Here is a 26,907-nt window from a genome sequence, read left to right on the forward strand (position 1 = left end):
CTAGACTCAATCAACATTCCAGGTCATATTCACTTGGGGAGGAAGAGGGACCATATGAGATTAAATAGTTAAGCTGCTGGAGTGAAAGCAAAGATGTGGGCATTTTACCTAGTAATGGAGGGGGACAGCAAGTCTATCCAGAGATTTTCTTGAGCATCAACTCCAGGAATGATCCAACATCTCCTCAGCAGTGCCTGCCTTCACTACTGCTTCACAGAAAAACAAGGTGAGGGACAGCAAGTGTTTTGGGGAACATCAACCAACAGAGCTGATCTCAATGTACAGAGGTCACAAAGGGTCTTCGTATGTGAGTAATGGTTTCCCCCAGTTTTGAGTAATGCTTCTATTTCATTCAGATCGTCTGGAAGTCAAGGATTTAGGGCTGTTATGAAACCCCATATATAGGCATATTTATCAAATAGGTTTTTAGCAAGACTCTTTAATGTTGTTCTTGAAACCAACCCAAAATTCTAAATTGGTCCAGGATTTCTCAGGTATGCATCCTCCATGTTGACGAATGAGTCCAGTATGTTGTGATGCAGGGTTTGCTGTAGGCTGCCGCCCTTTTTTGATAGTGTGAGCAAACTGTTGGTTCTTCTAAACTGCACAGTGTTCTTGTTAATTAGATTACTTCTATGATTCTCATCTGAAGAGGTTTAAAAAGTCCACAGCGTGGGTGAATATAGTTCAAACCAAACTGCTTTTACAGTTGTGCAAGTCCAGCGGACGGCTGCTCTTCGGTCTGTGGATAATGGTGGTATAACCGAAATCATTGTTGAGAACTGGGCTAAATTCCCAGTTACGGAACTTTTGAGTAAAAAATAAAAATACTTGTGTGACAATGTGAGAAAATTGCATTAATTTACTCACTGCTGTAAATCTATATAAAGTTTAAAAATAGAATCTGAGACTTTCTTCCACACCTTAAATATTTGTATTTGGGCTTTAGAGTCATCCTGTATGACCTCTCTCTGTACCTTGAACTCAGTTCTACAGGTCAACACTCTCAAAAATACTTGCTGTCCCTCCCCTGGGTAGAGAGCAGTTTTTCTGTGGTGCAGTCGTGAAGTCAGGCACTGCTGAGGAGACGTTGGATCATGTCTGGACCTCTGGGTGTTCCAGTGCTGCTGGTGTGGGTCTGCCTCTGGCTCTCCTGGCAGGCTCAAGGAGCTCTGATCATTTCTGGGATCCCCAAATCTCTGGTAAATAACAACTTTTGTGCAGATTTTAAAAATCTGTACTCCTCTAAATTTCTACATTTACAATATTATTTGCCCCAACTTTCCGTTATTTTATCCTCCCTCCTCCTGTTTTTCGATCTTAGGAGACAAATGGAGCAGCCAGATTACTGCAGGTATTTAAACTTTCAGACAATTCAATTTATTGTATTCTAGCAAAACAACAATATATAAATGATTTCAACTTAGATATCTTTTTTGCATTGCTCCCTCAAGCTTTGACAACCATCATCTTAAAATCATCCCAGTCTTTTGATTTTAATTAATATTGCTTGGTGAAGTTGTCTGAGTTTCCATTTTTATTTTTATTTTACAGAAAAGAAATGCAGATGTAGGAATGGTAAGAAAATAAAAAATTTTCCAAGATTGCGAAATGTTTGGTTTGGCTCAAGACCAACTTTGTTTAGACTTTTAACTCCCCTGAACATGTAGACACAACATGATTAAAAAAAAATCAGTCAACAAAAAAACTAAATGGTGTGTGGGTTTACTTTACTGTTAGAAACATCACATTGCGAAATAAATCATGCAAATAAAAGCAAAGTCTGTGAACAAAGTCTACAAATTATTTACCAGGAATATTGAGTCATAGGAAGCAGTCACCTTAAAAGGCAGGATCAATCGAGTGTGTGTGTGTGTGTGTGTGTGTGTGTGTGTGTGTGTGTGTGTGTGTGTGTTAGAGAGAGATTTGAAAGCAAATATTCCATTCAAAAATATGAGTATAAAACTAATAGTGAACTAAACCTAGACTTTGGTTGGCGCCCAGACTGACTCACCCTGGTTGTCGCATGAAAAAACCATCAAAGTGGAATCTTTGACGCAGTGTCTTAAACGGGTTTTGGCAAGAAACATTTGATGAACTTATATTTAAACACACCGGCTTTGATCAGAACCTATAAAAGCACTGCTCGTGCTCATATTTCCCTCACTGCGTCTCAGGTGGAGGTCCACAGTTTTACAGTGGACTGCACGGTGAGGTCTCGTTTCGCTCGCACTATCATGACCTCAACGGCCATCAACAAAGGAAACGCTGCCCGTGAGATCTCCTTCGAGGTGGAGCTGCCAAAGACTGCCTTCATCAGCAACTTCAGCATGTCAGTGTGTCTCTACTCTGATTCCATATTGTTCCACCAGTTTCTTTCAATATCTAATTTCCCCTCACAAATGCATGTTTTTATTAAAACTGACAACGATCCTAAGGGAAAAGTCAGACTCAAAAGCAACATTTATTGTTTTATTTTACTGTCCACTTCAGATGTGAAGTAGGCATTTTAATTCTTTAAAAAAAATACAGAATATCAATTGTGCTGATCTTTTCATCCTTACAGGGAAATTGAAGAGCAGGTTTATGTTGGACAAGTCAAGGAGAAAGAGAAAGCCAAGCAACAGTATGACAAGGCTGTTTCTGCAGGGAAAACAGCAGGACTGGTCAAGTGAGATTTAAAGATAAGGCATATAGTACTGCCATCAGTAGCTGTTAGAGATGTAATGTGTGCTGTGTTACAGGGCTTCTGGGAGAAAGATGGAGAAGTTTTCAGTGTCTGTCAACATTGCGAGCAACAGTAAGGTGACCTTTGTTCTGACGTATGAGGAGCTTCTTCAGAGGACACTCGGCCAGTATGAGATTGTGATTCGAGTCAAACCCAAAGAGCCCGTGCAAGAGTTTAAGGTTAACTAATGTTCCACTGACCGCAGGTATTCTAAATGGTTAGTTTTCATCATAAATGTCCTGTCTCTGTCTGCAGATTGTGTCAAATATCTTTGAACCTCAGGGCATTTCTTATATTGATGCACATGCAACCTTCTTGACCAATGACCTGCTTCCCCTGGTGGAGAAAACAGTTACAGATAAAAAGGTGTCTGCGTCTACAGGCCTGGTTATCTTTTGTCCCTTTGTCCTTCTTTTGGATGCTAAATACGATCTCGTTCACACACTCAGGCACACATCAGTTTCTCACCAACTATAGAACAGCAGAGGAAGTGTCCGGACTGCCCTGGAACAATTATTGATGGAGATTTTATCATCAAGTATGATGTGAACCGAGACAAGAGCCTCGGAGATATTCAGGTCAGTTCTTCACATGGACTAGATGTGGACTTTGTCTGGGCCACCTCTTGTCCTTTCATGACATTTTTATCTTACGTGTCTTCTTTTAACATGGCTGTAGTGGCTCAGGAGTGACCCTGGCTGGTGGAGTTGGTTCCTTTTCCCATCTGATAACTAACGATTTCACTCTATTTTATTGACAACATGTTTGGCATTCTCGTCTATCGCAATGATTCCCTAATTCTTTCCCCTCCAAAACAAACACTGCTTTCATGAATCTGTCTCCTTTAGATTGCAAACGGATACTTTGTGCACTTCTTTGCTCCAAAAGAGCTGACAAGACTCCCAAAAAATGTGGTGTTTGTGATAGACAGGAGTGGCTCAATGTCTGGAACAAAGATGCAGCAGGTGAGTGGTTCTGACCATTTAATATGCCTCTGCCAGTCGTGCCTGAGTCTGACCTCCCCTCCATCATTGTTTAGACACGAGAGGCAATGATAAAAATCCTTGAAGACCTCCACCCCGAAGACCACTTTGGAATAATCCAGTTTGACAGCTCAGTGGATTCTTGGAGGAACACGCTCAGTCGGGCAACTGAGGAAAACATCTCTGAAGCCATGGCCTACGTCAAGAAAATCGCAGATCGTGGATGTAAACAAAATAGCAATTGTCTCGTGTTTGGTGATAAAGAGCAACTGTGTTTTAGTCAAATAAGTCATAAAATTCAACTGTGTTCATTTAAAAAAAAAAAATTGTTTTTCTTCAAGAACCGATATCAATGCTGCGGTACTGAAAGCAGTGGACATGCTGGTGACTGACAGGGAAGCTAAGAGGCTTCCAGAGAAGAGCATCGATATGATTATACTACTGACTGATGGAGATCCAACGTCAGGTGAGGATCAAGAGTGTAACTGAGATATAACCTGTACTGTACTATACTATACTATACTATACTATACTATACTATACTATACTATACTATACTATACTATACTATGAATGTAGCTGACATTTTCCATTTTTCTCATGTTGAATGTAAATATAGGAGAAACTAGGATCCCAGTGATTCAAGAAAATGTGAGAAACGCTATTGGTGGGAACATGTCACTGTACGGGCTCGGTTTTGGCAATGACGTAGACTACGGCTTCCTGGATGTGATGAGCAGAGAGAACAAAGGGTTAGCCCGCAGGATATATACGGGATCAGACGCTGCACTTCAACTTCAGGTGGAGAGTTTAAGCTTTGAGGCTGTATGTTTGAGGACCATTTCATGTTCTCCCACAATTGTGGACTCAGACTGGGTGTGTGTATCTTTCGCAGGGCTTCTACGATGAGGTCGCCAGTCCACTGCTTTTAGACGTGGATCTGCGTTATCCTGACAATGCAGTGGAATCCTTGACCACCAATCACTTCAGTCAGCTGTTCAACGGCTCAGAGATAATCGTGGCTGGTCGACTGACAGACAATGACATTGATAACTTCCTGGTGGAAGTGTATGGTCAGGGGGTGAGGGGACGAAGAAAGCAGGAAATCAGTCCAGAGATGGAGAGTATACAAACACTTTTGATGAATTGTATTTCCTTTCTTTGTATTTCATTGGTAGTTCGATGACTTCAGTGAGATGGGTCAATTCAGTGCCGTGGACTGGAGTGTGATGTACCCAGAAGATGATTACATTTTTGGGGATTTCACTGAGCGTCTCTGGGCCTACCTCACCATCCAGCAGCTCCTGGAGAAAAGGTCAGAGCGTGTGCCGGCTCAAGAACAGATGCTTGAATATGAGGTGTCTCATATGGCAACTTTCACCATTTCTCTTCTGCAGCAAAACCGGTGCTGCAGATGAGAAAGCCAATGCCACAGCCAAAGCCCTGGACATGTCTCTGCAATACAGCTTTGTCACCCCCCTCACCTCCATGGTGGTCACCAAGCCTGAAGCTGATGACAGTCCTATGATCGCTGACAAGCTGACTGAAGGTGATACAAGGCTGAGAATATATTTCTTTGAAACAAATGTTCTGTCTGCAGAAACTTAAAAAACCCCACACATAATGTAAGTAAAGGAAATAATTATTCTATTTTTTCTGCTATTCAACAGAGCAAAGACAACAAGCCGAAAGAAGTGGGGGGAGTAAGAAAACTTTAAATAGGTTTTTTTTCCAGTTTTTTTTGGTTTTGTTTTTTTTTACAATTTTTCATTCATTTCTTTCCAGTGTCTCATTACAGACCCAGCACACCACCCACTTATTTCGGTGAGTACATTTTTAGTAAAGTAAATTATAGATTAATAGTACATATATTTTCAAGATGTCTGTCTGCTGCAAAATAAAAACCTTATGTCAGATTAATGGCTAAGAATCTGAGCATGAATTTTCCAGCTTTTGATTTTATCTAAAAATTCCACAACTATACCTGTTTAAAGATAGACGTGGATAACTACAGCTTGTGTCATGTAATACTAGAAAAATAAAACAATATTTTAAAGATATGGCACAGAAAGTTAAGAAATGGCTCATATAAAATGACAGACTGAATAATAATCACCATTGATAACAAAAGAGTTTGTAGCTGTGAAAATGCTAACTAGTGTTTGCAGACAGTGTGTCTGTCATCCTGTGTCTGCATGTCAGTGGCATACCTGCGCCTTTAGCATAGTACTCTCTGCATTTTAGCACTGAGTTTCTGAAGATAGAGCATGTGGTTACATTAATCACGTAATACATCATTATCGTCTCTAGTGGATGGAGATCCTCATTTCATGATTGAGCTCCCTGACAGAAACGACGCTCTGTGCTTCAACATCAATGACAAACCAGGAACTATTTTCAACCTGGTCAGAGACCCCGTATCAGGTCAGACTTGAGCGGCATTTACTTTGTTCACACCGTTTGTGTAGATTTCTGAGGCCCGTGTTTGTCTTCAGGTATTTTGGTCAACGGCCAGATTATTGGAGACAAGAAAATCCCCCCTGATGGTGTCATTAACACGTACTTTTACCGCTTTGGCATCACCCACTGGACTCTGGGGGTGAGGCTGGAGGTGAACACAGAGTTCATCACAGTGTACCAGGCCGGCGAAAGGATCAAGCTGTTGTGGTCTGCGCCATCGTCTCTGAAAGGTCCAAAGTAAGTGGATCATCCACTTCAGTCAGTCTATGCCCCTACTTCATCACCATTAAACTAAACGTCCTTCCATTATCATCTCTAGCGTGGATATGGTGCTGACTAAGGATCGTAGCTTGATGGTGACGCTAAAAGACTCTGTGAAGTTTGTCATTCTGCTACACAAAGTGTGGGAGAAGCACCCGTATCACAGGGATTACTTAGGCTTCTACACCCTGGACAGCCACTTGCTGTCCCCCTCCGCTCATGGATTACTAGGTAAAACGAGCACATCTGAAAGTAGATGATTTCACTCCTTCAGCATAGCTGGTTAATCCAATATGGTCCATCTTCCTCCAGGTCAATTCTATCACGGTATTGAATACGAGGTGTCGGACCTGCGTCCAGGCGAGGTCCCAGAGAAACCAGATGCCACCATGTTCGTCAAAGGGCAGCAACTGAACGTGACCAGGTATGTCGAAGGAGTCCGGAAGTCATATGGATTTCAGGAACTATTTGCTCTTGAAATATTACCATTTGTGTCCACAGAGGCTGGCAGAGAGACTTCAGGAATGATGTGAAGAATGGAGAAAATGTGCCCTGCTGGTTCATTCATAATAATGGGACAGGAATCATTGATGGAAATGCAAGCGATTATATTGTGTCTGGTCTTTTTAAAACCACTTAAGAGCCAAATTACACACAAATGTCGTCCTGTGTGGACCAAATGATGGCAAGACCATTGTTAGAACTGCAATTATCTCTTCATCTTGTTAGCAACAAAATAAAATTTTGTCCTTAAAGGTGATACATCAACAGCATCTTCATGCAAGAAATAGTAACACAGCACAAGTATAAATCATGTACTACAATGAAATGCATTAATAGAACAAAATGTACAGACATGTTAACTTTAGCAACAAAGGTGTCAGGAAATTGTCCATCTTTCAATTGTCCATCTTTCTTTTTTAAACATTATTCAAAGTGAATAGTACTGCCTGCTGTTATGCAGAGGTGTTAAAACCAGTTTTACCAGGGCCCCAACAATCAGGGTTTTGTTTAAAATCTCAGCTCCTGTTTGAAAGTTAGCTTTCTATTATTTGCTGCAAAGAACTTCCATCTGGGAAAGCATGGAAAGATTATTTATTTGTGGAAAATATTCAAATAAAAATGAAAAAGCAAACTATCAAAACAGTGAAAATGTAATCAGTTGCATGAAATTAAAGTCAAACTTGAATATTGGTGCAAAAATAGATGTTTTCAATATTCATAGGTACTAGTAGCATCAAAAAGAATTTGAAAGTTAAATGCATTAGTACAATGTTTCACCCTGAAGTGTTTACTTGCTAAAAACACTGCCTCCAGAAGCTTTTGGGTTATGATCCAAGCACGTCAGGGAACATTTAAAAAAAAATTAAAAAAATATTACGTTAAAGTATCCATTACCCACGATTTACCTATTCAATCTTGTTGCTTTAATCTACAGAGCTGATGAGTTAGCCTTAGCGAAAATATGAATGAAACAGAACTTTTACATCTTTGGCTTATTTAAAATCCTTAAGTAGTTTACCTTAGTGAACAACCTACTGTGTATGTTGTTACGCATGCATTAATGTCTAAAATGTTTGTCAACGGAAACAACATTAATTTAAAGCATTACTCACCACACTCAACCATGACCTCATAGGTCTTACTCTTAACCTCGCCCTTCAGTCCCAGTTCACTGCGAGCTCCTTTCAGGTCCTCCTCCTTCATTGGGGGACGTTTTTTCTTCTTTATTTCACCTGACTGTTTAATGAAATGGAAATGTGGCGAGTTCCTGAATCTACCAGGACTAAGTGGAGAGGGAGGAGTCTCAACACACACAAAACAAGCTGTCAGATGCGCACCTTCATTGAGCTCACACCTCGAGATCACCCTTCACTATCATCAAGTTCATTTCTATTATTTGGCAAGTGTTTTCTGTATGCAAGCATTGGACAAACAATCAAAATATCTTGTCAAATAAACTCTTTACCTGAGTCAGAGCATCTCTGTTGGAAGTGACCAGGGCTCCCTGAACTTGACCTAGATGCCCAATGCAGACCCACAACAGCACAACTCTCCATGCTGCAGGCATGGCTGGGAAACAGACCTTCTCCCTCAGAGTGGCTGAAAACAAGGGAAGCGGGAATTCCAAGCATGAGGGGCTCAACTCCGACTCCGCCCACATGTGCAACAGAAGGCGGGAGCATGTTGTTTGTGTCAGTGAGTGTGCGTGAATTCCCATAAGTTGTGCGTGAGAGGGTGGATTTTTTTTCTTTTTTCATATCATCTTGTCCTAACTTGCCCATCTACTGCTATATTTTACGGGGAAATGCTGCCCCAGTCTCCCTTCAAGCTCAGTTCCTGTACCATAGGTCTAGGAGCATGAAGGCGGGGCTCAGTATTCTAGCTGGTCCCACACTCTTCTGCACACATATACCTCAGATGATGTTCCTGACTACTGCTGGAGACACATACACAACTTAAGGGTCACAGTCCCAAGTGAACAGATCACCGCAGGGCCCAATGCATGCAGACATGTCACTTGGTGGTTCTGGGGACAGGAAGGTATTTCAGGAGTGAAAAGTTCCTGAAAACCACAAGACCTCTAGACTCAATCAACATTCCAGGTCATATTCACTTGGGGAGAAGAGGAACCATATGAGATTAAATAGTTAAGCTGCTGGAGTGAAAGCAAAGATGTGGGCATTTTACCTAGTAATGGAGGGGGACAGCAAGTCTATCCAGAGATTTTCTTGAGCATCAACTCCAGGAATGATCCAACATCTCCTCAGCAGTGCCTGCCTTCACTACTGCTTCACAGAAAAACAAGGTGAGGGACAGCAAGTGTTTTGGGGAACATCAACCAACAGAGCTGATCTCAATGTACAGAGGTCACAAAGGGTCTTTGTATGTGAGCTTTAAAGTCAGCATGAAACAACCCTTTCTGAAAGTCTGGGATTCTATTAGACATCATGCATAACATTGCGTAACTTTATGGAAAGTAATGGTTTCCCCCAGTTTTGAGTAATGCTTCTATTTCATTCAGATCGTCTGGAAGTCAAGGATTTAGGGCTGTTATGAAACCCCATATATGAGCATATTTATCAATAGGTTTTTAGCAAGACTCTTTAATGTTGTTCTTGAAACCAACCCAAAATTCTAAATTGGTCCAGGATTTCTCAGGTATGCATCCTCCATGTTGACGAATGAGTCCAGTATGTTGTGATGCAGGGTTTGCTGTAGGCTGCCGCCCTTTTTTGATAGTGTGAGCAAACTGTTGGTTCTTCTAAACTGCACAGTGTTCTTGTTAATTGCTCTCCTGTTGTTAATTGCACACACACACACACACACACACACACACACACACACACACACACACACACACACACACACACATATATATATATATATGATTTTCTTAATTTGCTTTAAGGTTTAGGAAAAAACATCAAAGATACTGATGCATAAATGGTGTTGGAAGAAAGTACAAATAGATTACTTCTATGATTCTCATCTGAAGAGGTTTAAAAAGTCCACAGCGTGGGTGAATATAGTTCAAACCAAACTACTTTTACAGTTGTGCAAGTCCAGCGGACGGCTGCTCTTCGGTCTGTGGATAATGGTGGTATAACCGAAATCACTGTTGAGAACTGGGCTAAATTCCCAGTTAGGGAACTTTTGAGTAAAAAATAAAAATACTTGTGTGACAATGTGAGAAAATTGCATTAATTTACTCACTGCTGTAAATCTATATAAAGTTTAAAAAGAGAATCTGAGACTTTCTTCCACACCTTAAATATTTGTATTTGGGCTTTAGAGTCCTCCTGTATGACCTCTCTCTGTACGTTGAACTCAGTTCTACAGGTCAACACTCTCAAAAATACTTGCTGTCCCTCCCCTGGGTAGAGAGCAGTTTTTCTGTGGTGCAGTCGTGAAGTCAGGCACTGCTGAGGAGACGTTGGATCATGTCTGGACCTCTGGGTGTTCCAGTGCTGCTGTCGTGGGTCTGCCTCTGGCTCTCCTGGCAGGCTCAAGGAGCTCTGATCATTTCTGGAATACCCAAATCTCTGGTAAATAACAACTTTTGTGCAGATTTTAAAAATCTGTACTCCTCTAATTTTCTACATTTACAATATTATTTGCTCCAACTTTCCGCTATTTTATCCTCCCTCCTCCTGTTTTTCGATCTCAGGAGACAAATGGAGCAGCCAGATTACTGCAGGTATTTAAACTTTCAGACAATTCAATTTATTGTATTCTAGCAAAACAACAATATATAAATGATTTCAACTTTAGATATCTTTTTTGCATTGCTCCCTCAAGCTTTGACAACCATCATCTTAAAATCATCCCAGTCTTTTGATTTTAATTAATATTGCTTGGTGAAGTTGTCTGAGTTTCCATTTTTCTTTTTATTTTACAGAAAAGAAATGCAGATGTAGGAACGGTAAGAAAATAGACTTTTTTTCAAGATTGCGAAATGTTTGGTTTGGCTCAAGACCAACTTTGTTTAGACTTTTAACTCCCCTGAACATGTAGACACAACATGATCAAAAAAATCAGTCAACAAAAAAACTAAATGGTGTGTGGGTTTAATTACTGTTAGAAACATCACATTGCGAAATAAATCATGCAAATAAAAGCAAAGTCTGTGAACAAAATCTACAAATTATTTACCAGGAATATTGAGTCATAGGAAGCAGTCACCTTAAAAGGCAGGATCAATCGAGTGTGTTTGTGTGTGTGTGTGTGTGTGTGTGTATGTTTTTGTGTTAGAGAGAGATTTGAAAGCAAATATTCCATTCAAAAATATGAGTATAAAACTAATAGTGAACTAAACCTAGACTTTGGTTGGCGCCCAGACTGACTCACCCCGGTTGTCGCATGAAAACACCATCAAAGTGGAATCTTTGACGCAGTGTCTTAAACGGGTTTTGGCAAGAAACATTTGATGAACTTATATTTAAACACACCAGCTTTGATCAGAAACTATAAAAGCACTGCTTGTGCTCATATCCTCACTGCGTCTCAGGTGGAGGTCCACAGTTTCACAGTGGACTGCACGGTGAGGTCTCGTTTCGCTCGCACTGTCATGACCTCAACAGCCATCAACAAAGGAAACGCTGCCCGTGAGATCTCCTTCGAGGTGGAGCTGCCAAAGACTGCCTTCATCAGCAACTTCAGCATGTCAGTGTGTCTCTACTCTGATTCCATATTGTTCCACTAGTCTTTTCCTTCAATGTCTAATTTCCCCTCACAAATGCATGTTTTTATTAAAACTGACAATGATCCTAAGGGAAAGGTCAGACTCAAAAGCAACATTTATTGTTTTATTTTACTGTCCACTTCAGATGTGAAGTAGGCATTTTAGTTCTTTTAAAAAAATACAGAATATCACGTTTTTGACAATTGTGCTGATGTTTTCATCCTTACAGGGAAATTGAAGAGCAGGTTTATGTTGGACAAGTCAAGGAGAAAGAGAAAGCCAAGCAACAGTATGACAAGGCTGTTTCTGCAGGGAAAACGGCAGGACTGGTCAAGTGAGATTTAAAGATAAGGCATATAGTACTGCCATCAGTAGCTGTTAGAGATGTAATGTGTGCTGTGTTACAGGGCTTCTGGGAGAAAGATGGAGAAGTTTTCAGTGTCTGTCAACATTGCGAGCAACAGTAAGGTGACCTTTGTTCTGACGTATGAGGAGCTTCTTCAGAGGACACTCGGCCAGTATGAGATTGTGATTCGAGTCAAACCCAAAGAGCCCGTGCAGGAGTTTAAGGTTAACTAATGTTCCACTGAGAGCAGGTATTCTAAATGGTTCGTTTTCATCATAAATGTCCTGTCTCTGTCTGCAGATTGTGTCAAATATCTTTGAACCTCAGGGCATTTCTTATGTTGATGCACACGCAACCTTCTTGACCAATGACCTGCTTCCCCTGGTGGAGAAAACAGTTACAGATAAAAAGGTGTCTGCGTCTACAGGCCTGGTTATCTTTTGTCCCTTTGTCCTTCTTTTGGATGCTAAATACGATCTCGTTCACACACTCAGGCACACATCAGTTTCTCACCAACTATAGAACAGCAGAGGAAGTGTCCGGACTGCCCTGGAACAATTATTGATGGAGATTTTATCATCAAGTATGATGTGAACCGAGACAAGAGCCTCGGAGATATTCAGGTCAGTTCTTCACATGGACTAGATGTGGACTTTGTCTGGGCCACCTCTTGTCCTTTCATGACATTTTTAGCTTACGTGTCTTCTTTTAACATGGCTGTAGTGGCTCAGGAGTGACCCTGGCTGGTGGAGTTGGTTCCTTTTCCCATCTGATAACTAACGATTTCACTCTATTTTATTGACAACATGTTTGGCATTCTCGTCTATCGCAATGATTCCCTAATTCTTTCCCCTCCAAAACAAACACTGCTTTCATGAATCTGTCTCCTTTAGATTGCAAACGGATACTTTGTGCACTTCTTTGCTCCAAAAGACCTGACAAGACTCCCAAAAAATGTGGTGTTTGTGATAGACAGGAGTGGCTCAATGTCTGGAACAAAGATGCAGCAGGTGAGTGGTTCTGACCATTTAATATGCCTCTGCCAGTCGTGCCTGAGTCTGACCTCCCCTCCATCATTGTTTAGACACAAGAGGCAATGATAAAAATCCTTGCAGACCTCCACCCCGAAGACCACTTTGGAATCATCCAGTTTGACAGCTCAGTGGATTCTTGGAGGAACTCGCTCAGTCGGGCAACTGAGGAAAACATCTCTGAAGCCATGACCTACGTCGTGAATATCGTGATCGCATATCGTGAATGTAAACAAAATAGCAATTGTCTCGTGTTTGGTGATAAAGGGCAACCGTGTTTTAGTCAAATAAGTCATAAAATTCAACTGTGTTCATTTAAAAAAAAAAAATTGTTTTTCTTCAAGCAACCGATATCAATGCTGCGGTACTGAAAGCAGTGGACATGCTGGTGACTGACAGGAAAGCTAAGAGGCTTCCAGAGAAGAGCATCGATATGATTATACTACTGACTGATGGAGCTCCAACGTCAGGTGAGGATCAAGAGTGTAACTGAGATATAACCTGTACTGTACTGTACTGTACTATACTATACTATACTATACTATACTATACTATACTATACTATACTATACTATACTATACTATGAATGTAGCTGACATTTTCCATTTTTCTCATGTTGAATGTAAATATAGGAGAAACTAGGATCCCATTGATTCAAGAAAATGTGAGAAACGCTATTGGTGGGAACATGTCACTGTACGGGCTCGGTTTTGGCAATGACGTAGACTACGCCTTCCTGGATGTGATGAGCAGAGAGAACAAAGGGTTAGCCCGCAGGATATATACGGGATCAGACGCTGCACTTCAACTTCAGGTGGAGAGTTTAAGCTTTGAGGCTGTATGTTTGAGGACCATTTCATGTTCTCCCACAATTGTGGACTCAGACTGGGTGTGTGTATCTTTCGCAGGGCTTCTACGATGAGGTCTCCAGTCCACTGCTTTTAGACGTGGATCTGCGTTATCCTGACAATGCAGTGGAATCCTTGACCACCAATCACTTCAGTCAGCTGTTCAAAGGCTCAGAGATCACCGTGGCTGGTCGACTGACAGACAATGACATTGATAACTTCCCGGTGGAAGTGTATGGTCAGGGGGTGAGGGGACGAAGAAAGCAGGAAATCAGTCCAGAGATGGAGAGTATACAAACACTTTTGATGAATTGTATTTCCTTTCTTTGTATTTCATTGGTAGTTCGATGACTTCAGTGAGATGGGTCAATTCAGTGCCGTGGACTGGAGTGTGATGTACCCAGAAGATGATTACATTTTTGGGGATTTCACTGAGCGTCTCTGGGCCTACCTCACCATCCAGCAGCTCCTGGAGAAAAGGTCAGAGCGTGTGCCGGCTCAAGAACAGATGCTTGAATATGAGGTGTCTCATATGGCAACTTTCACCATTTCTCTTCTGCAGCAAAACCGGTGCTGCAGATGAGAAAGCCAATGCCACAGCCAAAGCCCTGGACATGTCTCTGCAATACAGCTTTGTCACCCCCCTCACCTCCATGGTGGTCACCAAGCCTGAAGCTGATGACAGTCCTATGATCGCTGACAAGCTGACTGAAGGTGATACAAGGCTGAGAATATATTTCTTTGAAACAAATGTTCTGTCTGCAGAAGCTTAAAAAACCCCACACATAATGTAAGTAAAGGAAATAATTATTCTATTTTTTCTGCTATTCAACAGAGCAAAGACAACAAGCTGAAAGGAGTGGTGGGGGTAAGAAAACTTTAAATAGCTTTTTTCCCCAGGTTTTTTATTTTATTTTATTTTATTTTTTTACAATTTTTCATTCATTTCTTTCCAGTGTCTGATTACATACTCACCTTAACACCCAATATTGTTTGTGAGTACATTTTTAGTAAAGTAAATTATAGATTAAATTATAGATTAATAGTACAAATCTTTTACAATTTTTCATTCACTTCTTTCCAGGGTTTCATTCCACTGATTCTGGTGAGTACATTTTTAGTAAAGTAAATTATAGATTAATAGTACAAATATTTTTACAATTTTTCATTCACTTCTTTCCAGTGGCTAGTGCCATACGCTACAAAGAACCCACTTATTCTGGTGAGTACATTTTAAACTTAAAAAAACCCACACATAATGTAAGTAAAGGAAATAATTATTCTATTTTTTCTGCTGTTCAACAGCGCAAGACAACTACCTGGAAGTGCGGGGGGTAAGAAAACTTTAAATACCGGTAGCTTTTTTTCCAGTTTTATTATTTATTTTTTTTACAATTTTTCATTCATTTCTTTCCAGTGGCTTGTGCCATACGCTACAAAGAACCTACTTATTCTGGTGAGTACATTTTAAACTTAAAAAAACCCACACATAATGTAAGTAAAGGAAATAATTATTCTATTTTTTCTGCTGTTCAACAGCGCAAGGACAACTACCTGGAAGTGCGGGGGGTAAGAAAACTTTAAATACCGGTAGCTTTTTTTTCCAGTTTTATTATTTATTTTTTTTACAATTTTTCATTCATTTCTTTCCAGTGCGTGGTTACATACCCAAAGAACCCACTGATTTTGGTGAGTACATTTTAAACTTAAAAAAACCCACACATAATGTAAGTAAAGGAAATAATTATTCATTTTTTTGCTGTTCAACAGCGCAAGGACAACTACCTGGAAGTGCGGGGGGTAAGAAAACTTTAAATACCGGTAGCTTTTTTTTCCAGTTTTATTATTTTTTTTTTACAATTTTTCATTCATTTCTTTCCAGTGCGTGGTTACATACCCAAAGAACCCACTGATTTTGGTGAGTACATTTTAAACTTAAAAAAACCCACACATAATGTAGTAAAGGAAATAATTATTTTATTTTTTCTGCTGTTCAACAGCGCAAGGACAAGAAGCTGGAAGTAGGGGGGGTAAGAAAACTTTAAATACCGGTAGCCTTTTTTTCCAGTTTTTTCCAGTTTTTGATTTTTTTTTTTACAATTTTTCATTCATTTCTTTCCAGTGTCTCATTACAGACCCAGCACACCACCCACTTATTTCGGTGAGTACATTTTTAGTAAAGTAAATTATAGATTAATATTACAAATATTTTCAAGATGTCTGTCTGCTGCAAAATAAAAACCTTATGTCTGATTAATGGCTAAGAATCTGAGCATGAATTTTCCAGCTTTTAATTTTATCTAAAAATTCCACAACTATACCTGTTTAAAGATAGATGTAGATAACTACCGCTTGTGTCATGTAGTACTAGAAAAATAAAACAATATTTTAAAGATATGGCACAGAAAGTTAAGAAATGGCTCATAAAAAATGACAGACAGAATAATAATCACCATTGATAACAAAAGAGTTCGTAGCTGTGAAAATGCTAACTAGTGTTTGCAGACAGTGTGTCTGTCATCCTGTGTCTGCATGTCAGTGGCATACCTGCGCCTTTAGCATAGTACTCTCTGCATTTTAGCATTGAGTTTCTGAAGATAGAGCATGTGGTTACATTAATCACGTGATACATCATTATCGTCTCTAGTGGATGGAGATCCTCATTTCATGATTGAGCTCCCTGACAGAAACGACGCTCTGTGCTTCAACATCAATGACAAACCAGGAACTATTTTCAACCTGGTCAGAGACCCCGTATCAGGTCAGACTTGAGCGGCATTTACTTTGTTCACACCGTTTGTGTAGATTTCTGAGGCCCGTGTTTGTCTTCAGGTATTTTGGTCAACGGCCAGATTATTGGAGACAAGAAAATCCCCCCTGATGGTGTCATTAACACGTACTTTTACCGCTTTGGCATCACCCACTGGACTCTGGGGGTGAGGCTGGAGGTGAACACAGAGTTCATCACAGTGTACCAGGCCGGCGAAAGGATCAAGCTGTTGTGGTCTGCGCCATCATCTCTGAAAGGTCCAAAGTAAGTGGATCATCCACTTCAGTCAGTCTATGCCCCTACTTCATCACCATTAAACTAAACGTCCTTCCATTATCATCTCTAGCGTGGATATGGTGCTGACTAAGGATCGTAGCTTGATGGTGACGCTAAAAGACTCTGTGAAGTTTGTCATTCTGCTACACAAAGTGTGGGAGAAGCACCCGTATCACAGGGATTACTTAGGCTTCTACACCCTGGACAGCCACTTGCTGTCCCCCTCCGCTCATGGATTACTAGGTAAAACAAGCACATCTGAAAGTAGATGATTTCGCTCCTTCAGCATAGCTGGTTAATCCAATATGGTCCATCTTCCTCCAGGTCAATTCTATCACGGTATTGAATACGAGGTGTCGGACCTGCGTCCAGGCGAGGTCCCAGAGAAACCAGATGCCACCATGTTCGTCAAAGGGCAGCAACTGAACGTGACCAGGTATGTCGAAGGAGTCCAGAAGTCATATGGATTTCAGGAACTATTTGCTCTTGAAATATTACCATTTGTGTCCACAGAGGCTGGCAGAGAGACTTCAGGAATGATGTGAAGAATGGAGAAAATGTGCCCTGCTGGTTCATTCATAATAATGGGACAGGAATCATTGATGGAAATGCAAGCGATTATATTGTGTCTGGTCTTTTTAAAACCACTTAAGAGCCAAATTACACACAAATGTCGTCCTGTGTGGACCAAATGATGGCAAGACCATTGTTAGAACTGTAATTATCTCTTCATCTTGTTAGCAACAAAATAAAATTTTGTCCTTAAAGGTGATGCATCAACAGCATCTTTATGCAAGAAATAGAAACACAGCACAAGTATAAATCATGTGCTACAACGAAATGCATTAATAGAACAAAATGTACAGACATGTTAACTTTAGCAACAAAGGTGTAAGGAAATTGTCCATCTTTCAATTGTCCATCTTTCTTTTTTGCACATTATTCAAAGTGAATAGTACTGCCTGCTGTTATGCAGAGGTGTTAAAACCAGTTTTACCAGGGCCCCAACAATCAGGGTTTTGTTTAAAATCTCAGCTCCTGTTTGAAACTTAGCTTTCTATTATTTGCTGCAAAGAACTTCCATCTGGGAAAGCATGGAAAGATTATTTATTTGTGGAAAATATTCAAATAAAAATGAAAAAGCAAACTATCAAAACAGTGAAAATGTAATCAGTTGCATGAAATTAAAGTCAAACTTGAATATTGGTGCAAAAATAGATGTTTTCAATATTCATAGGTACTAGTAGCATCAAAAAGAATTTGTAAGTTAAATGCATTAGTGCAAATGTTTCACCCTGCAGTGTTTACTTGCTAAAAACACTGCCTCCAGAAGCTTTTGGGTTATGATCCAAGCACGTCTCTGCTCCTGTCCGTACTCCGCTGAACACCGACGGAGCCACTTTGCCCATCCGTTCTATTAGGAATTAACAAAAATAGAAATTTGTTAATGTGAGATGTGTCCCTGGTGGTCTAGTGGTTAGGATTCGGCGCTCTCACCGCCGCGGCCCGGGTTCGATTCCCGGTCAGGGAACTACTTTTCTAAAATAATATTATGTTAATGTATCCAGGGAACTTAAAAAAAAAAAAAGAAATTACGTTAAAGTAAGTACCCGCGATTTACCTATTCAATCTTGTTGCTTTAATCTACAGAGCTGATAAGTTAGCCTTAGCAAAAATATGAATGAAACAGAACTTTTACATCTTTGGCTTATTTAAAATCCTTAAGTAGTTTACCTTAGTGAACTACCTACTGTGTATGTTGTTAAACATGCATTAATGTCTAAAATGTTTGTCAACAGAAACAACATTAATTTAAAGCATTACTCACCACACTCAACCATGACCTCATAGGTCTTACTCTTAACCTCGCCCTTCAGTCCCAGCTTACTGCGAGCTCCTTTCAGGTCCTCCTCCTTCATTGGGGGACGTTTTTTCTTCTTTATTTCACCTGACTGTCGTAAAGCAAGCGGAAATTAGATCAAGAACCTTAAAGCTACATAACTATTGAAATTCTCTTCATCAATAAAACAGTACCTGTGACATAATTCCAGTAGAAGTGATTCCAGAGAACCTTCCTTCCGAAGTGACTGTGTTTCTGCTTGTCTTTGTCTACGAGCTCGTACGATACGATAGTATATATAGTCCTGGTCCAGATCCAGTGGGTCAGTCAGACTCCCAGTTTTATCCCAGTGTGCCTGTTGTCAGTGTGTATAATTAGGGGTTACGTGAGGGATGGTGCAGCTAAGTGTGGCTTCCAGCTCTCAAACCAACAGCTGATAATGCCAGACGCAACACAAGCATGCACGCAACACCCCCCCCCCCCCCCCCCCCCCACACACACACACACACAAAAGCATTAAATCTTTCCAAAATATATTATTGAGATGTTTAAGTTCATTGAAGACTAAATCTGTTTGTGAACCATTTCCACACAATTACCACCACAACTAGTTAAATTACATCTGAGACTGGCCCTTTTCTCAGGTGAATCAAAAGAATTACATAGAACAGCAATAGAAAAAAACTTTCAAATGCCCCACAATCCTGTTAATTTCCATTTTTTGCCTTGTTTGAGCCACTCTAACATTAGGAACTGCAGCCATGGTTTTTTCTGATTGTGTGATGTCTGTTGTTTGAGGGCAGGTAATCAAGTAATTTAGGAACCATTGGTCACATCTGAAACAGGATCAGTGCTGACACACAGAGCTCAAATGTAAACATATGAAGAGACACTCTCAAACTATGACTGCACTTATTCATGTTAGGCCATGAGTAAAGAAGAGTTAAGTTACATTTCTGCAAATACATTGGGCTACTCACCTTGAAACCTTGACCCACAGAAGCTCATGAGCTTCCACTCACAACATAGTGTTCAGGATTCTGCACTCTCACCACCATGGCCTGGGTTCGATTCCCGGTCGGGGAACACCTATACCGGGGCCTGTAATGCTAGTTTAAATGATCCACCTGTTTGGTTGACACGTTTGATACATGTGAAACAGTCACATCTATCTGATTTCATATACCAGTTTCACTAAAAGTCACTGCTCATGATGATTGTCTCTGACAACTAAACAGCTTTAAAAATGTCTCAATATTATTGTATTGTTCAAATACAAGGTTAAGGTCAAGGTTAAAATATCCTGTAATTTACAATATTCTGTAAAAGCCTTAAAATATTACACTATAACCTAAAATATACAATTGTACATATATACAAATACATTGCTGAGACAAAGTGAATGAATGATTAAAACATTTAGACTTTGTTTTACATCCTTTATTGGAAAAGCATTTAAGATAATTTACCTCTATAACTCGTCTTTGTAGTCATCTTGTAGCTTCACTTTGCAAAGTACTCAAAGCCCTCTTTGTTTTAGTTGCATTGAAATTTAAAATTACAGCTGGGAGAGGCTGTATTTTTACCTCCTCCTCCAGACATTTATTCCATTTCCTCATGCCAAAGACGTCAAGATGAAGTCATGACCTTAATCAGCGTCTTCACAGTCACAGTATACAGTTACGTTACACACCCTTTAAAGAAGACCACCGGAGATATACACATGCACCCTACACACGCATTGGTATGTACACAGACAGGCAGACAGACAGACAGGCAGACAGACAGACAGACAGGCAGACAGGCAGACACACACACACACACACACACACACACACACACACACACACACACATATTTCCAATCGTCTGGCCCACAGCCACAACAGTTTAAAGGTCGATATCTATATCACATTCTTAACATCAGATCCTGCTGAATGCTGCTTCATGCCTGAAGATCTGGAGCTCTGGATAAACAGTCATAAAAATTAACAAAACAACACAAATACCTGCTGGTAATTTCACCCGGGAATATTACTATGCAAACATTACAAAAACAAACAAACAAACAAACAAACAAATTTTGGAATAATATAAAATTGTGCAAGATGTCTTCCCATTTGTAGTCTCCCCCTATTGGAATGAGGGAGTGAAGAACACTTAGCATAGTCATCTTTTTGGCCCAAAATAACACTCAGAAAACATATATGTATATATAAAATGCCACATTTAAAGACAAAATAACACAAGTTCATCAGTTAAATGTTCAGAAACTAAAATGATATCTAGAGAAAGTTGGAGTCTGGTGAGTGATTTCCTACTAGTACAAGCCGTTGAAAAAACTGTCTGAAGACAGCGATGGTATAGCAACTAATACATCGAGGGTGTACAGTATTAGAGTGGAAGGCTGGAAAATGTAAAGAGTCTAGAGATTCAAACAGACTCGTGAAATGTTTTTACTTAAAGACACCCCAGTCACCACCAATCTCCATGATGAAACCGATTAATTCAGCAGTCTTGTTATTATTACAGCAGCCCAAACATCCATCCACACTACCATTAAAGGACAACTGTTGATGCTGTTTTTCCAGTTAAAAGTGCAGCATTAGTGATGTTTTTGTTATTGAACTCTTCTTCCCAGGGGCTTTTTAATCCAAGCACTCACCAATGGAGAGTTGTGGTAAACTGCGATGATCTGAGACAGTTTACTGCAGAAATATCTCCCAGTGTATTAAATTAAATCCCAGTTACATGCTGTTTATGCAGCCATTTAGAGAAATAAAGGGACTTCTGTTCTAGTAGATTGGAACATCCCGATTTTGAAATGACAACATGAGTTTCTAATACAGTCTGTGCAGGTACCGAGAATGTATATGTGGACCTTGTGAGGTGAATAGCTACCAGAGGAAATTGTAGCAGGTTATCTAGGCACGCAGGTCAAACAGACATCTCCATGCAAATCTCCCTCTTTTTACTTGTCTAAAAGCCTATAAAGCCTATGAAGGTTGCCCTTATCTGACTCATCCATCTCATGGTCTGCAGAGGAATTTATCTAAAAGAAAAAAGAAAAGGTCAAATCAGCCACAGTGAAGAATGTTGAAGAAATAAAGAAAATTACAACATATTCCATGTAAATGTCCTCCTTTTCAGATTATGTAAATATTACATAACATAACTAACATAAGATAAATAGTTTTAACAATTACCAAATGCAGCACAATTATCAAAAAAAGTAAATCAAAAATAACGAGCCAGCCAGGAGTCGAACCTAGAATCTTCTGATCCGTAGTCAGACGCGTTATCCATTGCGCCAAAGCTGGGGAACAGTAGTCTGTATAAGATGGGGAAGAAGGGGAAAAAAGGGGAAAAAAGGGGGAAGAAGAGAAGGAAACAGAAGTTCGAATCCCACCCGGACCCAAAAATGATAGAATTATTTTTGTAAAACTTTTAATTTATAACAAAGAGAATATGTATGTACAATTGTGAACAAAATGACATTCACATTTAAGCATTTATAAAGCTGAAATTGTCAAAGAAACAAATCAAACCCCAATGAAACCTTGATACAACTATGAAATAAGATGTAAAACTTGCAGTGGAACTCAAAGGGCAGAACAGCCCACAGGGATAAGCATATTAAAAGTAACAATATTGCATTACTGTCTCATCTGCTTCAGACACTGTTCCTTGTGAGAGCCTCAGTGTTTGGACAGTATATTTTTCCTTTGTACTGAAGAGGGTGGCTGATGGTCCACTGGAGGCAACTGCAGGATCAATTTGCCGTAACCTAGGTTTTGCCTGTCCAGCTGTATTTGCTGGCATGTTGTAGGTGTGCAGCTGGTAAACTGGGGGCTGGCGTTGGTACTGTGGCAGAGAGATGGGTTTTGTTTTTGCACAGGGCAATGGGTCAGCTGGCCGTTGCACACCTTGCAAAAGAACAGACGCCTCCTGACCCTTCAGCCGTTGGTTATACCACTGCATGAGGGTGGTCTGGTTCACTCCAACACGTTGGAGGGTTGTCTGCTGCATTAGCGTCCCATTGCACAGAACCAGCTGCCGGATCTTTTTGTAATCCTGTAAAATTAGAGACCATCGAGATACGCTGTGTTGTCCTCTTTTTTGGGGCTCGTATGAATGTTGCACAGCCTCGCGAAGATGGTCTCTATCAGGCGACAGCAGTTTGGCCACTGAGCTGGTGAACCACTTGAGCCAAGAACACACACCGTTTTGTACTTTCCACCACCAGGAGTGAACACAGCCTTCTTTTTAGGAGACCTGAACCGCCCAGTTAGCAACCGGTCCTGATGTCTTGCAGCATACACAATCCTGTCTTTGTCAAATTTGTCAAGACTCTGCCACAAACCCAGAATGGTGCTAACTTGTTGATTGTTCAGGGTCAATCCCGTCTGCTCTCGTAGCTCCACCAAGTATTCAGCCAGTTCATCTACTTGGTCCGTTCCAGGAATGCTGCGGTTGTCTCCAGCCTGGAAAATAAAAACTGATATTTAGCTTCTGTGGCATCACAATTTCCTTGTCACTACTTAAATTCTTGCAGACAGACAGATGTCAGGGACCCGACGAGAACCCAAATGCAACACCGGAGTTCGACGGAACACAGCTTTATTATCAGGAATAGACAGCAGACAGGATTCACCGGGGAGCCGGCAGGATAGAATAGTTGGGGAAGGTGGAAGGTGATCTATAGATCGACTGAGAATTTATTTATTTATCACTTACATCCTGTTGTGAAGAGGACATGGAAGAAGGAAGCTGGGGCTGAAGCAAACTGTAGATGACTGAAGAGGAGGCCCAGCTGGAGGTGGAGGAGGCACGGCTGGAGGTTTTTTTGGTAGACATTTTCTGTCATGTTATAACATAATATAACTCAGCTGCAGAGGGCACTTTTCTATCTGTAACAACAAAAAAACTTACTCTTGTTTCACATAACATAATAGCTGACTAATAAATGTGTAAACACCCTGCTGAATGTAACAGTTAACCGTGTTAAGTTCTTCAGAGGTATTTTTATCCTGCTAAGTTATAAATCTAGATAGATTATATCCTTTCTGTCTATACCTGAGGGAAAAATGTAGTCTGCTATCTGAAATGATTAATGTAAGTCGTTTTAGGTTGGTCGTTTCTCCTGAGTGTAAAGGTCATGCCATTTCTTTGGTCTGTCATAACATAACATAATGTTATAACAAGTAATCAGAAACGACGCACTCCAGCGCACAACTGCCAAAGAAAACAAGCAATTTCATCGGCAGAAAAAAAAATACAGCCAGCTAAAGCTATGGCAGCAACTGCACAAACTTTACTGCAAAACTCCCGATGATCAAGTTACATTAGCGTTACAAATGCCTGACAGGACTTGGACATATTGCATTAAGCATTTACGGTGATATTTTATGTGAAATGAAAAAAAAAACGTAACGAATAACAGACCGCAATTTGCGCACGTACCTTGTCAACATCCACGGAGATGTCCGGAATAAACAGCGGGCAGACTTTTAAATAATAAATCAACTCTAGGATCGATTGGCTTTTCCAAAGTTTGAGACCGCAGTTTAATTTAAGGCGGGACGTCGAAAGATTGAATCGCGTATATGATTGGCTGTTGAAAGATTGAATCGCGCAGATGATTGGCTGTTGAAAGATTGAAAAGCGCATATGATTGGCTGTTGAAAGATTGAATGGCGCATATGACTGGCTGTTGAAAGATTGGATCGGCGACGCGACTGGCTGTCGAAAGATTGGATCGGCGACGCGACTGGCTGTCGAAAGATTGAATGGCGCATATGACTGGCTGGGCTTATACAGCTTTTCGCTCGCCGGGTAGCGCCACTGGCCCACATGACTCTCACTAACTGAGCTAAATAAAGGAAATGGGCGGTGACACACCATCCCTGGCAATATGGGCGGAGCTACCCACAATGTCCCTGGCAATGTGGGCGGAACTACCCACAAGTGTTAGTGTTCTGCAGACCACGTGTCAAATGAAAGCAACAGCTGCACAGAGCAGGTATTAAACAGCTAGCAGGAATATCTCTCCATGTGTATTAAGTGAAATTCTGGAAACAAAAACTGCATTTTCAAGATGAATAGCTACCAGAGCAGGTTAGCTCGGCACATGGGTCAAACAGAGATCCCCAAACGAAGCTTTTTCTTCTTCACTGATTTTAAGCCGGTGAGCCGCCGGACATCGTCCTCGTCTGACTCGTCCATTTCGTCATCTGCTGAGAAAAGTATCTAAAGAACATAAGGGGGGGAAAAAAAGGGAAAATGCAAATGTACAAGTCAGAAGAAGGTTCAAATGCACAATATAAACCATGAACATGGGATGGTATTCTTTTTCTACAACTGAGATATTTTTTCTTAAGTCTAAAAATAACATAAGAAAACTATATGTACAATTGTAAATCTAGTTAATGAATATTTCTGGATCTGCAAAACTTCCGAGCCAGCCAGGAGTCGAACCTAGAATCTTCTGATCCGTAGTCAGACGCGTTATCCATTGCGCCACTGGCCCTTTGTAAGTGACGTAATTCACACTCACTTACCTCTGATTCCGAGTCATCGTGAGACAAAGCTCGTCTATATCGGACCTTGCTGTTCCCCCGAGAATCCTCCTCTCTCTCTTCGAGCTTTGCTTTTGTTCTGTGCTTCTTCATTAGGAAATTATCCACTACCCAAAACATAAGGGCCTAATGCAAAAAAAAAAAAAAAAAATAGAATGAAAAAAAATTCACCATGGGGGAAATAACTCCTAACCTGGCCAAATGTATTTTAATTACTATTACAAAAAATGGCCACAGGATGACAAAATATGAGTGACATGAATGGGCTTAGATTATGCTGTGTGTGTGATGTAAACACAATGTGTTGAATGAATTAAATCATGAGAGCAGACTTACGTTAACGAAGAATGGAACGATGAGCATGACGATGGCCAGCTCCAGGTCTGGATTCTGTATGGGGTTGAGGAGGGCCAGCTGCGACAGACATACACAGACTTTAGGTGGACCACACTTCGCACAGACGCGTGCATGATAAGAGGTATTCCAGGTCCAATTTATGACGTTAATGAACAAACTGCAATCTAGTGAAATTAGTTTAGTTTATGACTTTTTTATTTTGTTCTGACCTTTTTCCACTCGGGAATAAGTAGAACCAGCATGATGACGACCTTCTCAAACATCATAATGAAGATGTATAAGACACACTGGCCCAGCCATGCTGTGCACTTGACTGGTTCTCCTACAAATATACAAATGACAGCATGAGAATTGCTTTAAGTATTCAGACATTTAGCGTAGAATGTGTTTAGATTTTACAGTTTAAGAGGGAATGCAGCTCTAAAGCACTACAGCCCTACACTGGGCACTACAGATCGCCAAATAATTCTCACCGTACTCTCCAAAACGTAGAGAGTCCCACTGTCTCCACTCCACAACAGCACTGACGGCTCTCACCCCAGCGTAAATGAACAACATACCCAGAGAGGCATCCAATAAGAAGTTAATGAGGTATCTGGGAGGGACAGAGATGTGAACGGAATTTAGAAATGAAGCCACAGATCTTGAGCATGGAGCTCTAAGAGGGTCAACTTACAGTGAGCAGGGATCCTCCTCTGTTAAGTCGGACAGGTACACATTAGCAAAGTGGATAACAGCATCCCAATAGCCTGTTTAGAGGTGTCTAAAAACTGCAGAGAGAGTGCAGGTGTTAAAACTCAATTACTCCTTTGATGTAATTTCAAAGAAAGTGGATCTGAGCTCCTTACCAGATCCTCCAGGGTCTTCTCTCATGTTTTGGCTCTCTGAAACGCTTCACTGTGAAGGAAATGAGCATAGAAAAAGAGGACAGCAGTATTCCATCACTACAAGTGACTCCAAGAACAGCAGAAAATAAAGTGCCTCCAGCTTTCAAAACTTTGGGGGAGAATCTGACGGTGCAACACATTTTAAAGCAGAACTAACTTCTTGTTTGGAAAAGATTTAGCATCACACTGGCTCAAAGTACAAAAGATAATTAACTTACGCTTGAAAAAACTTTAAGTTCAACAAGAACCACCGATTCCAAAGAGAGACATTGTGCTCAACCATGTAACAAATCTGGCAGGAAATATTTATGTTTCCAAAACAGTCAATGACTTTCTTGTGTTCTCATTAGGTGAAGT

At 40.5% G+C, this 26,907-nt stretch overlaps 4 protein-coding genes and 2 non-coding genes across 7 annotated transcripts; 3 read left to right on the forward strand and 3 right to left on the reverse strand.

The window, feature by feature from the left end:
* The first annotated feature begins 1,037 nt into the window (after positions 1–1,037).
* Positions 1,038–7,192, forward strand: LOC130523951 (inter-alpha-trypsin inhibitor heavy chain H3-like). Its single transcript, XM_057029594.1, has 22 exons — positions 1,038–1,202; positions 1,325–1,354; positions 1,555–1,578; positions 2,178–2,332; positions 2,567–2,671; positions 2,745–2,907; positions 2,984–3,094; positions 3,178–3,306; positions 3,577–3,693; positions 3,768–3,961; positions 4,053–4,177; positions 4,331–4,512; positions 4,607–4,792; positions 4,890–5,026; positions 5,109–5,260; positions 5,382–5,414; positions 5,497–5,535; positions 6,022–6,135; positions 6,207–6,408; positions 6,491–6,663; positions 6,745–6,856; positions 6,934–7,192. The coding sequence occupies exons 1-22, from the start codon at positions 1,098–1,100 to the stop codon at positions 7,070–7,072; spliced, it is 2,727 nt and encodes a 908-aa protein (XP_056885574.1). The 5' UTR covers positions 1,038–1,097; the 3' UTR covers positions 7,073–7,192.
* Positions 7,193–10,244: 3,052 nt separating this feature from the next.
* On the forward strand, positions 10,245–18,090 carry LOC130523947 (inter-alpha-trypsin inhibitor heavy chain H3-like). Of its 2 annotated transcripts, XM_057029588.1 has the most exons (30): positions 10,245–10,481; positions 10,604–10,633; positions 10,835–10,858; positions 11,444–11,598; positions 11,847–11,951; positions 12,025–12,187; positions 12,264–12,374; positions 12,458–12,586; positions 12,857–12,973; positions 13,048–13,222; positions 13,339–13,464; positions 13,628–13,809; positions 13,904–14,089; positions 14,187–14,323; positions 14,406–14,557; positions 14,679–14,711; positions 14,800–14,838; positions 14,928–14,948; positions 15,027–15,065; positions 15,383–15,412; positions 15,497–15,532; positions 15,614–15,643; positions 15,726–15,761; positions 15,844–15,873; positions 15,966–16,004; positions 16,491–16,604; positions 16,676–16,877; positions 16,960–17,132; positions 17,214–17,325; positions 17,403–18,090. In XM_057029588.1, the coding sequence occupies exons 1-30, from the start codon at positions 10,377–10,379 to the stop codon at positions 17,539–17,541; spliced, it is 2,970 nt and encodes a 989-aa protein (XP_056885568.1). In that variant the 5' UTR covers positions 10,245–10,376; the 3' UTR covers positions 17,542–18,090. The 2 variants fall into 2 exon arrangements, with proteins under 2 accessions (XP_056885568.1, XP_056885569.1); XM_057029589.1 differs by lacking the exons at positions 14,800–14,838; positions 14,928–14,948; positions 15,027–15,065; ... (3 more) ...; positions 15,726–15,761; positions 15,844–15,873 and having other exon boundaries at positions 17,403–17,665.
* Positions 17,493–19,134, reverse strand: mustn1b (musculoskeletal, embryonic nuclear protein 1b). Its single transcript, XM_057029592.1, has 3 exons — positions 18,924–19,134; positions 18,718–18,841; positions 17,493–18,303 (listed from the first exon to the last, which is right to left on the reverse strand). Exons 1-3 carry the CDS (start codon positions 18,930–18,932, stop codon positions 18,194–18,196), a joined length of 243 nt encoding a protein of 80 aa, XP_056885572.1. The 5' UTR covers positions 18,933–19,134; the 3' UTR covers positions 17,493–18,193.
* On the forward strand, positions 18,349–18,420 carry trnae-cuc (transfer RNA glutamic acid (anticodon CUC)). Its single transcript has one exon. It is a non-coding gene; the product is annotated as a tRNA-Glu (tRNA).
* Positions 19,135–20,154: 1,020 nt separating the features above from the next.
* On the reverse strand, positions 20,155–26,536 carry LOC130523930 (store-operated calcium entry regulator STIMATE-like). The gene is given in 9 exon segments (XM_057029559.1): positions 20,155–21,780; positions 24,838–24,977; positions 25,289–25,432; positions 25,643–25,720; positions 25,873–25,985; positions 26,137–26,258; positions 26,340–26,397; positions 26,400–26,426; positions 26,512–26,536. Coding segments are annotated over 8 exon segments (681 nt in total). The 3' UTR covers positions 20,155–21,780; positions 24,838–24,863.
* Positions 25,185–25,257, reverse strand: trnar-acg (transfer RNA arginine (anticodon ACG)). Its single transcript has one exon. It is a non-coding gene; the product is annotated as a tRNA-Arg (tRNA).
* Positions 26,537–26,907: the final 371 nt, after the last annotated feature.

The sequence above is a fragment of the Takifugu flavidus genome, chromosome 4 (assembly GCF_003711565.1).
Source record: "Takifugu flavidus isolate HTHZ2018 chromosome 4, ASM371156v2, whole genome shotgun sequence".
Classification (NCBI taxonomy): domain Eukaryota; kingdom Metazoa; phylum Chordata; class Actinopteri; order Tetraodontiformes; family Tetraodontidae; genus Takifugu; species Takifugu flavidus.